Source organism: Podarcis vaucheri (assembly GCF_965113315.1).
Source record: "Podarcis vaucheri genome assembly, chromosome: 12".
Lineage (NCBI taxonomy): Eukaryota > Metazoa > Chordata > Lepidosauria > Squamata > Lacertidae > Podarcis > Podarcis vaucheri.
Genome location: NC_138750.1, coordinates 35,049,818 through 35,062,013, shown reverse-complemented (window position 1 = coordinate 35,062,013; position 12,196 = coordinate 35,049,818). Strand labels below are relative to the sequence as shown.

At 41.7% G+C, this 12,196-nt stretch overlaps 1 protein-coding gene across 6 annotated transcripts in view; it reads left to right on the top strand.

Moving 5' to 3' along the window:
- UMAD1 (UBAP1-MVB12-associated (UMA) domain containing 1) overlaps positions 1 to 12,196 on the top strand; it is a 36,795-nt gene that overhangs the window by 12,586 nt on the left and 12,013 nt on the right. For all 6 annotated transcript variants that reach the window (XR_014212652.1, XM_082194046.1, XM_082194047.1 and 3 more), the window contains exon 4: positions 6,639 to 6,700. Coding sequence is in view for 5 of the 6 variants with exons in the window: in XM_082194046.1 (XP_082050172.1) it covers positions 6,639 to 6,700 (62 nt within the window). In the remaining variant the exon portion in view is untranslated. The remainder of the gene's footprint in view (positions 1 to 6,638; positions 6,701 to 12,196) is intronic.

Genomic DNA, 12,196 nt, shown 5'->3' with positions numbered 1-12,196 from the left:
TCTGCAGATCTCAGGGCAGTTCACAACATAAAAATGCAACATAAAAACATCTCCCATCTCTTTCCATACCCCACTCCCTTTGAGTGTAGAAGCCTGAACTCCACCTGAATGGAAAACGCACCATTCCAAATTCTGGTTGGCTTTCAAGATCATAGCAAACAAGCCACATTTGCTTCCCAGTTCTGATGCTGATGCATCTGACAGCCATATGATTCACTTTTCTTTGCTAATATTTGTCAAGATAGTGCCATAAGATCAAGCATGATTCTTAGTCTCTAGCCAACGCCGTGCCTTCCAGTAGTTGTTGGACTACAACACCTACCAGCCCTAGCCAACATTTCTAATGGTAAGGGGTCCAACAACATGTGGAGGGCCCCACGTTGGCTATCCCAGCTGTATACAAAAGGTCCTTCTGTTGATGGAAGCTCTCTGGTTCAGTAGAGGCTTCTGTTGGTGCAACTGGAACAGGGATGATTTTCAGCCATTTGTCCTCCTGCATCAATTCCCAAGCTATTTAGAATGCCCCCCAGCCCTCTAAATGCAGATTTGGAAGGTGAATTGCAAAAACCCACCTCTCTCCCAGTTTCAGTGCTGTAAGCCTCTACTGGATCAATGTGCAGGGATAAAACTAGGATAGAACCCAAAACTAAGTACTTGCAAACTTCAAAGTTAACCTAAAATTCTTAGGGGTTTTACTTTATTTTTGACCTATTTGAAATTACAGAACCCTGGAAAGAATGAGTTAGTAATCTGTTCCTTTCCGTACATAATGCCTGGGATCCAAAGAAGGGCATCCCCAGTTCTGTATCTCCAGGGGGTCTTTGGGCATTTTCTGAGACAGTGCCTCACCCCACACCATGGGGCAAACCACTTCTGAAACTCAAGCGCTATTCTAAAAAGCCATTTCTGATACAGCATGGCAGTCAGCTCTTCAAAGAGAAAAAAAGTTCTGCAAAATTATACCGGTCTCGTCTGAGCCCTCGGGCGCGCCTAATGTAGCTCTTTGAATCACAGCCAATGTGTCTGGCAAGGGGACTGGCATTGTTGCTGAGCATGATTAAGAGCTAAAGAAGTGATGATAAAGGGAGGGTGAAGTAGATAAGCAATGTGGGGAACCCCCCCCCCCACAAAAAAGGTCCATAGTAGGAAAAAAAGCAATACGTTAACATTGGTTTGTTAATGTTTGTCTCCTCCTACCACTCCACCCCAATGGGTCTTGGTAGTGCTGTGCATGACACCGTCTCTCTCTGCTAAGTATTTCTGGAATGCACAAAATTGAGATTGTGATCTGGTATAGGGACAGGATTTTCTCTCCTCCATAAAGCAAAAGGTAGGTGACCTTGAACAATCCGCTGCTGCAGATTAAGAACACTCAAATGGATCACTGAATAAGTATTTCATAAGTGAAGAGGGAGACAGAATGCTGATCTCATTTGTTATTGGGGGATGGGGGGAGTTTTAGGGCACAGGGAAGGAAACTTTCCCCCCAGTATAATGGTTATGGATGAGAATATTAATAATTTTATTATTTATAAGCTGCCTATCTGACTGGATTACCCCAGCCACTCTGGGCAGCCTGGAACAAAATATTAAAAACACACTTAAACATCAACAATAAAAGACAATGATACAGTGAGGAACTATCTTGCTCTCAACTATGTAACAATAATCTTGAACCCTGCAGTAGATTTCCTTCTGTTTTTTCCGCTCCACCCTCACCAGTAATGTAAACATATTCTGGATAGCCTCACAGCTTTCACAGATCTACAGCAAAGCTTGTGTTGTCCTGACCTGGGCTTCCTCTGCCTTTCCCAAATGTGCCCTGAACAAAAACTACAAGTATCGCTGGAGTCTTGTGATATCAGCAAGCATAAAAAATGCAGTGTGTTCAGTGAAGATTGTCAGTGAAATGTCAGCAACCAGATAAATTTACCAGCATAGAATGTATGTCCACAGTTCAAAGATGGACCAGTATAGGAATAGAGGAAGCTGCTTTATATGCAGGCCATTGGACAATCTAGCTGACTGGCAGCAGTAGAAAAGGATATCGCCCAGCTCTACCTGAAGATGCAGGGAACTGAACATGGGATCTTATTCATGCAAAGCAGATACTCCACCACCGAGCTACAGCCCCTCCCTTTTGCCAGCCCAAGCAAAATAGGGACCTCCTGCCCTTGAAATAATTCTGTTTGTGTGATCACAAATGTGTACATGATCACAAATGCCACAATTCCCCCTGCACAAATGTCCAGAAAAGGTGGATCTAATCTTACCAGATGATTACAGTGGATGTTGGTATCTTCTCTTTTAAGTATAATCCAGTGATGACTTACAGTTGAGTTGCACTATAGCAGTCAGCAGGATTACGTATGGGTAAATAATTTAAAGTTGGGGGTTTCGCCTGTTGCGTTTCGGGAAAGACAAATCTTGTGGTGTGCATCTAGTCTGTCTCTTGACTTAAACCGCTGAAGGGTATTTTCTGCTTGAAATTAGAATGATTCTGCCTGTCTAACACATCTGGCAAATTATCACAAACTGTTGCTCTCTGTGTGGATGTGGCTTTGCATGCAGAGGGGGAAATTTTAAGATCAAAACTGAAGGCTGAAGACCAACAAAGCATCACACACACACACACACCCGATCCCCTGTATATTGAGGACCCTCTTTTAAAATATCAATGGCTTTGAAAAGTTGAAAGTAGTGTAGTTTTGCGTTTCCTGTGGAACCTATCAGCAGAGAACAATTTACAGTCGGTGCCATTCTTCACAGCTGAATGGAGAAGAGGTGCTTGTTCAGTGAAATGGAGCAGCTGCACCCGGTTTGTCCTGTCTCACATTAACATTTTGCTTTTTAATCAGGACCTTCACAGTCCTCTGCTACAGTTTTTCAGGACAGAAGTGGTCAGTAGTGAGGCAGCTGCAGCATAATTCAACATGTACATGAAAGCAAAATTAAAATAATAATAATATGGAACTTCTGAGAAGTGAAGTAGTCCCTTAATGTTGCCCAACCTTAATGTTGCTAAACCAAATTCAGATGGCAGAATGAAAACCTTGTTTGTTTGTTTTCAAAAAAAGGGTGCTGCTAAGTATTCTCTGCTGCAAAATGGAGGTTTTAACACTTCTTTTTAAGCTCAACCAGAACTTGAAAGGATAGATATGTAGATGAGAATATATTGGTTTGAAGTCTTATGGTAAAATAATTGATGCCTATGCAATAGCATAAAAAGATCTGAGAAAGATACACTTTTCTCAATTTGTTTATGTATTGCTAGACTTCAATACAGTGGGTTCCCAAAGTGGGCACCATGAGGGGGGCAGTGGGATTACCTAGGGGAGGCGCTAAGAGGCAGGCAGGTGCAAATCACTATCAAATTTTGTAAAGCTGATGTCACTGGATCAAGTTTATCAATTTTGTTGAATTAAACTAAATAAATGTGCAATCAATCATTTATGTTTTGAATTTTACTGTGTTACTGTCTTCCTTAGTGGGTTGTGCAAACCACGATTCTAGGGGACACTGGAGATGAGATTATGGAACTAAGGGGGCAGTGGCTTGAAAAGATTTGGGAACCACTGCTTCAGAAAACCAGCTTCTTCCTGGTGCTCGGAAGTCTTTACAACTGGGGTTGCAGAAACCCATATGAATTATCAAGCTGTGGGCTGGGAATGGCTTTCAGGTGGACCTCAGTCTGTCTCCCGGCCACGCTGTTGCCTTTCAGCTATCAGCAGCAGCTGCCCACAAGCACCTGCAAGAGCAGGAGTTGTTAAAGAGAGCAAGGTTGTAGTATGGAAAGTTGCCAGGCAAGGAAGGAAAGAGGGGAGAGAGATAACAGGAAGGAAGGAGGTGAAAGGGACTGATAGGAAATGGGAAGTGCCGGGTGCAGCGCTTTTTGATGCCCCGCTTTACACACACAAGCACACTTGCACCCCAGTTTCTCCCCACTTCCCATTAGGGATGGAAGCTTACACAAGCTCCCCTGCTCTCTAACGGCCCGGAGTGAGTCTTATAACTGATGCAAAGTGGGTGCTTTCATACCAGAAGAAACCCCGCAGGAAACAACTACGTAACTGGGCTGTCGCCACTCAGCACATGGGTTTGAAGGGCATGAAAGGAGCCTGCACTTGACAGTTTTTCCTCAAGCCCCTGGGTCTTTATATCTGCAATTTGTTTGGACTTGGGGCTCTTATCCTGTAGGATTCAGTAATGAAATTAAGGGTGCACAGTATTGTGGAATAATAACTTGGCAAATATCAGAAAGCATGTGTAAATTGACAGTTCAGGTTCTCTCTCTCTTTTATGTGTGTGCAGGAGGAGTCTGGCATCTTTCTAAGCTTAGCTTTCATCAGGCTAAAAATAAAAACTTTTGTTTTACATGACAAGCTGCCCTCCAGAATTGTTCTTTGCAAATGAACACTTTTGCATGAGGAGCAGTATCTTTTGACTCTCAGATTTGGAACACAAATGTTTTTGACTCGAGTGTCTCCTCTTCTTGCCCAGGGCCTTAACTCCGCATTCTTTGTGTATGCACAACTGTTGGACTGCCTTGGGCTGCCATCATGCTGCCTGTTCCACATGTTCAATTTTTTTTGTCAGTGGTGCCAGGTGCAAACTCAGCTTTAAAAATGTACTTAGATTGGTTGCCACCACAATCTGAAATATTTAAAATGCTTTTACCTTCACTTCCATCTGTTCTTAACTCATAGTACTATATCAGTGGATAGGACTTTCAGGGCTTTTGGAATGGAACTGAAAGATCAATGTTGTTTTATTTTTGTTTTGATTTGATCCATTTGAGGATATGGGTCCATTAGCAAAAATGTCATTTGTACTTTTTAATGGAACGCTTTGGACCAATGTGTCTGTGCTCTTCCCACCTACTGAAACATGGAATTCTAATGAGAAACATGCCCTAGTTTGGTTCCACTGGGCTCCAGACTTTTGTCTTCAGTTTGGGGAGAGACTTTTGGGTAGATCTATAGACGTAGAGTTCCTTGGGAGTTTTGATGTCAAAATAACCTTGTGTGTGGATTTCACAGAACAAATGGCTAGATTTTGAAACAGCTTGATAATGTAGTACTTTTCTGTTATTTTATGAGGCTTGCCTGTTTTCCACATAAAGCCTGGAGTGCTCTCCCAAGCATATGTTGCAGAACAACATGATAACTTACGGGCAGGTGAGGAAGGAGAGAAAATAGGCCTGAACCTGCTGGTCATTCTGACTCTGACCTGCTGGTCATTCTGACCTGCTGATCATTCTGACTCTGTTAAGCTTCATGCAAATCTTGAATTTTAATATTTTGCTAAATCTGCTATGTACACATAACAATACAGCTCCAAGTCTGGAGAAGACACCGGGTGGGTGGTTATCCCTAATCATGAGATGTCACTTTGGTTCAGGGGGGCAGTCATTAGACAAATAGTTGCAACATTTTTGAGCTTTTGGTTTCCCTGTGGCCACCTTTGGTGGGCTTTTTATGTCTTTGCACCTACTCCTTTCCTTTAATTGGCTAGCCTTGCTTCTAAAGAAGTGGCCAGTAGAATAGCCTGCATTCGCTGCCCTTGTCAGGAAAACAAATGTTTCTGCTGCCCTTCAGGAGGCTCATGGTGACACAGTTTTTCAGAACGCCCTGTTTAGTACAGTCTCCTGCAGATGTTCATCTGGCTTGCTTTTATCACACCAAAAGCAGCTTTTGTCAGAATCAAAGATAGAATATGTGCTAGCCCTCTGTTCCACTTGAAGCTACAAGGATTGTGTGTCCTCAAGTATATGTACAACAGGTAAGGCCATCATCATGATGAGCTTGGGCTTCATGTTTTCAGTGTCCCAAGAGGTGTGACTTCTGTATTAACAAGCATTCAACCCTACTTTTTTTTTCAGGCAGCATGAGAAGGCTGAAAGTAATGATAACCGCATTCAAAAACAGTTGCTGGTTATCGTTGTGGTGTCTCTTTCTTCTAGCTTTGTGTGAGTCCTAATTTTAGAAGTTGTTGTGAAAGATATCTAGTTTGGCAGCATAGCAAGATCACAAACGAAACAGTACAAATGAGATTTCACAGTAGGAAGGAAATAGGAACCCATTCAGAGGTCTCAGTCGGCCACAACTATGCTACCTCTACTAATAATTACATAAGCGTGGTTCAACATGGTAGACCAGAAAATTTGAAAATGCTTGATCTCTCCTTTTCAGTGAATTTCCCAGTGCATCAGAAGTATCTTCATTATAATGCAAAACATCTTTGATGTTAAAATTTGCAAACATGACAGCTCTCTACTGAAATGCAGTGTGACATGATGTGCCCTTTTGTTGAATAATACCTATGTTTTTATAAACAAGTTTGCATTTTATAAGTAGTTTTGAAAATGTTTCCAATAAGAAGAGAGGGAAGTAGTTTGTGATGAGGAAACTATTTATGAGAAACATTTTGCGGAATAAGAAGCTTGCTGAAGCACATGGAACACGTCTCATTTTTTCAGCTGTTTCTTGAACATCTCACTGCCTGTTAATTTCAGTGTTAGATGTCTTGATTTGGGCTGGGTTTTGGTGGGGAAGCAAACTGCAAACTTTTACATTGTAAGTGATGTTGCATTCACGAAAGGGACCAATAACACAAATCTCTTGCATTGTGTCTTCTAGGCAATACAGTGAATGAAGAAAGCAATGAGTCTTCAGGGCCTGAGGGTGACCAGACTACACAGGTCAGAAATCCCTCTTTTAACTCTGTCTGATAAAAGGATATGGTTGGTATTAGCAGGAGTTACTAAACATCAGCTGTGGTTTTCTGTATTTAGATAAGATTTAAAAAACGTAATTCTTTTTTCTCAAGCACTGTAAGGCATGCAGAGGAGGCTGACTTTTTCTATGAGCAGCAAAAGCATCTGGCACAAGTTGCAAATCTGGCCACACTCAGGATGGAGCCCAACCATAGTTCTGTCAATATTGTGGAGTGAGGCAGGACTTTATTATGAAAGGGAGGAGGTTCCTATGTTTCTGTAGTCCAGCCCACGTCATAACTTCACATCATCACTTTCTGTTAGGTGGATGAAGTTACATGGTATATACCCTCCTACTTCATCTTGCCAGACTTCTTCCCTTACTTGCAGTGATCTATTAAACATTTACTGCTGATGAGAATAAACTGGAAACAAAGCCTTACCAGGCTCAAACATAAAAGACTTCTAGTAGATTTAAAGTACACAAAGCATTGAAAATTAACGTGTAAAAGAATAAATGCTACAACTGCTATATGCAAGCCAGTATACTTGATTTAGTTTTTAGATGATTGCTTTATTTAACTACTTAATGTTGTAGCCAATGTTAGTCCTACTCAGAATAGATTCACTGAGCACAACTTACTTAGTCATCCAATGGGCATGACATACTTAGCTTCATTCATTTTAGTAGGTCTACTTTGGGTATACTTAGTTGGAGACAACCCTTTTAAACTAGCATTTATATGAAAGTGTGTGTTCATGGGAGGCACACAAATATGCAAGAGTAGTACTGTTAACGACTAGATGGTGTCAAGACAGTTTGACTGGCCAAAACCGTAAGTCATTTTGCAGGATAGTGGAGCATACCATTGGATTAGAGGTGGTTCTTTCTTTGCTTCCGAGCTGTTGCTAATCTACTTTTATGGACATATGATGTCCATTGCTTGTAATCAGTATATCCCTATAATAGATCTGGTTCATTAAAAAGTTATGTTATTCAGATTTGTAGTACTAATTAATATAACTACAGTGGTACCTCGGGTTAAGTACTTAATTTGTTCCGGAGGTCCATTCTTAACCTGAAACCATAGGCGCCGACTCCATGGGGCCTGAGGGGGCCCGAGCCCCCTCAAAAATTCGCCCCCCCAATAATCTCAGGCGCCCCTCCAGCAGAGCGCTGCCGTCGTCCCCCGCCTCCTCCCCACCTGCTCCCTCGCCAGCCAGCCAGCCGCGCGCCCTAGCTGGAGAGCCCCGGCCGTCCCCGTCGTGCAATCGGCTGGATCTCCCTTCAGCAGGCCGTGCTCACAACTCGGCCCAGGGACCCCCCAGCAGCGGATCTCCGGCCCAGCTGAAGAATCCGGCAACAAGCCCCCTCCTCCCCAATCACTCCGGCTCCGCCGAAATACGCTCCAAAACCCCCCAGATAGGCCGCCGGCCGCCAAGTCTCGTGGCGCCCTGAGCGAGGGTCTCTCCCCAACACCGCCACCTCGAACTGCGTTCTCCGGCTACCCGAGCGAACCAGCGGCAGGACCCCGGTATGGGCCCCCCCAATATTTTTTATAAGTCGGCGCCCCTGCCTGAAACTGTTCTTAACCTGAAGCACCACTTTAGCTAATGGGGCCTCCCACTGCTGCCGTGCCGCCAGAGCACAATTTCTGTTCTCATCCTGAAGCAAAGTTCTTAACCTGAGGTACTATTTCTGGGTTAGCGGAGTCAGTAACCTAAAGCATATGTAACCCAAGGTACCACTGTAATGAGTTCAGAAAAAGGAACTGTGTGTGTTGCAAACACTTTACTTTTTAGTTCATTGCAGTAGCACTCGCTGCCAAAGAGGCAAGCTGCTAGTGACTTTGAAAATGGCTTGTTTCTTCATTACTAATTGCTGTAGTAAAAATATGAAATAAAATTGTGGTTGCACATGTTGGATGGTATCCAGTGTTAGTTCCATTCATAATAAACCCATTGAAATCCATAGATTTAAGTTACTTAAATCATTGGTGTGGCTGTTTTTTCTTCTCAGTGGGTCTGCTCTGAATATGGCTAAGTTGTGTATCTCCTTTAATTCCCATTCATATCTGTAAACATAATATATGTCTTCATTTGTATTGTGGCCACTATATTGTCTCTTTTGGCTAAGTATAATGACATAGTCAATGAAAAATATTAGAATATAAAGATTCAGGTGGCATACATTTATAAATATATTTATAGATACATTTATAGGACAGATGAAACGCTACTGTAGCAGCTATGCCTTATGTTATAGTGAAATTTGTCTCCAGGTAGCAGATTTTGGTCACACATAGAACCTACTTTGCTTCTGAAACTCTCTCCAGGTAGGCTTTTCTAACACCTGCTCTGATGTCTTTTAATAGTTCTTTTTTAAATGATTTGTGTTTAATGTATGCTGAAAAGTGTTCTATGTTTATATTTACTATTTTAATTGTTTCATGTTGGAGGCAACCCATGGTTAAAGCAACTTAAAACTAAAACAACTTGCATAATGGGATGACTTCATTGGATACAACCCTGTGTCTTTAAATTTCTTACTTTGTTGATTTAATAATGTAAGCTATCCTCAGAGTAGAAACACTCATGGATGGGAGATGACTGGTTTAAATAAACAAACAAGTCATCTATATACTAATACTGATTCAAATCTTCCCATGCTTTTGTAACCAAAACCTCATTATACAGTGGTGCCCCGCAAGACGAATGCCTCGCAAGACGGAAAACTCGCTAGACGAAAGAGTTTTCCGTTTTGGAGGTGCTTCGCAAAACGAATCTCCTATGGGCTTGCTTCGCAAGACGAAAATGTCTTGCGAGTTCCTGCGGGTTTTTTCCCCTCCCCCCCTTTTTCTAAGCCACTAAGCCGCTTATCAGCTGATCCGATAAGCTGCTAATAGTGCTAATCCGCTAATCCATCAATGGGCTTGCTTCGCAAGACGAAAAAACCGCTAGACGAAGAGAATCACAGAATGGATTCTTTTCGTCTTGCGAGGCACCACTGTAGATACTTATGAGAGATATCAGAAATTTATAGCAGAAATTACCTATTGCTGGGAGAGGTGGAAACAGCCCCATAATAATTTGGTGGCACAGGCTGCTGCTGCATTTACCAGGGGCCAGAATCTTACCATGGTGGGCGGACAGGGAAAATTGAAAGGCTGGTGAGAGAAATGGAAGAGTACTGGTCAGACCTAGACCAGCAAGGTGATGGCCTCCTGTGCTTTCAGACCATACCCTGGGACATATGTATGTGTGTTTTGTAGAAAGGACCATCTCATTGTTTGGCTAGATCACTTCCTGTTGCACCCTGAGGAACTATTTGTAAATGTCCCCAGAGATGGAAGAAAGAAAGAGCTGCCCATAGGACCCATGGAGAATTTAATTGGACATGAGTTTATACAACCCCCCGTCCAACCCGCCCCCCTCAAAAATGAAGTGGGGAAACCCAAATGGAGCAAAAAACTCATCAGTTAGAAAGAACTGAGCATGCCCAGTGGGCATGAAATGCCTAATGACTGTTGCCAGGGAAACCTTGGGGGGAGGAGATTTAAAGGGAATCTGGAATTCCAAGCAGGGAGTGATGTACAATGCAACATTTTGTCGCAGTTCCCTCTGAAAAATAAATAAAAAACAAAATAAATAACTACCTACATAAGATGTACCCTAAGGAAGTGTTCCAAAAATATGGCAAACTGTGTTGTCCATCACACTTCAGAAAGTTTTTACAAAAGATTAATTGCTTACATAAGGTTCGCCGAGCAATAAGGAGTCCTTATTTTAGACCTAGTTTGCACAGTAGGGAGGAATTAGAGAACATGGACAGAATAGGTACCTAGGGAGAAAGCGATAACGAAATGTTTGACATCATGTTTCTAAGAAAAGAATGGTACTGAAAATAGTAGACAAAAGATAATGGCCTTAATTTTTAGTAAAGTACCGTTAGGTAGTAAGAAAAGAAAATGAGAGAAAAAACTGTGAAATAGTTTTCAAATTAAGATGGAGTCAGAAAAGCTGTTCATTTCTGAAAGTTATCTTGGGAAATGCCAATGCTAACACAATACAGTACTGTGTACTTGGACAAATTATACAAACTAGGAAAATTAGAAGGAACAAATATTTCATTGCTGATGAGAAGAATTCAGGAACCTCATTGGCATTAGAAGCATGGAAGAATGATTCTTTGTATAAAATATGTTTTCAAGCATAATAAAAGTGAGGAAGACAAACACCTCAAGTGAATTATAGGTGATTGGGGATAGCAGGAACTACAGGCAAAAAAGCTGATCTGTGTGTGAACCCCATCACAAGACTGCTGCTACCCATACTCTTGCTGCTGTTTTCCCCCCCCCCCCACTGTACCTATTTAAATGGCACAAGGAGTGACAGCTGTCGCCACCTTGTTGCCTGCTACCACTTTGTTTTTTATTTGGGGAGCTTAGGGGAAAATATTGAAATATGAAATGCAGCAATGAATGAGGGAAGTCTAGTTGATCACTGCAGTCCTTTCTGAAAACAGCTTTTGGTATATCATTTGCCCTCTTTGCTAGTGCTTTTGAGATTATCCACAGGTAAGTGAATCGGTGAAAAATATAATACTGGGACTGGTCATGCACATCACTTTTTCATGTTTGAATATGGTAGATCCCTGAATTTGTTCTCAAGGGACCAAAAGAATAAGGCTATGTCTGAAGACTGTGTGTATTCTTTATTGTGCAATCACACTACATATATACCAAAACTGCTTTGGGTAGCATTTTTCTTATCCCAAGAATCCTGATTGCCTGTGTGGCTTGTTCTGAAGATGCTTCAAGCCTTATAGTAGAGGCAGAATGGTAGGATTCCAGGAGCAAGTAATTGACTGCTTTCATACTTTGGCTCTGCAGCGTGTTTTTGAACAACAGCTTCCATCAGCCCCAACAAACATGACCAATGGCCAGGGATGATGGGAGTTGTACTCACCATTATCTGGAGGACCGAATATTCCCCACAGGACAGAAAAAAATGTGAGGAAAATTAGCAAGGAGAAAAATGCAAAATGGTGCATGAAGCAGTAATTTTAACATGTATTGCCTCACAGAAATCCTAGGAAGATGTAATTGGTGTTCACATAGAAATATTTAAGATCAAACTATCTGTTTTTGTCAACTTAAAACATTTATTGATACCACTTTTATTGTTTATTTCTATCTTTTTATGGGTTGCTGTTAGAGATGAAATGTCATGGAGGGGAAAACAATTTTTTTTCACAGCTCCCCCCCCCCCCATTTTTATGTTTTCTAAGTCTTCACATCTCTAGTTGCTGTGTATAGGCAAGCTTCTAAACAGGCTGAATAAAATAAAACAAATAGATCACTTTTCCTAGGAAGTTTGCAGACATTGACTGATGTTTAAACCTTTATTTCCATGCCTGTGCATTACAAAGAACAAACTGTAAAGTTGATAGATGTTTGTGTTCTAAGCTATGCATTGAAA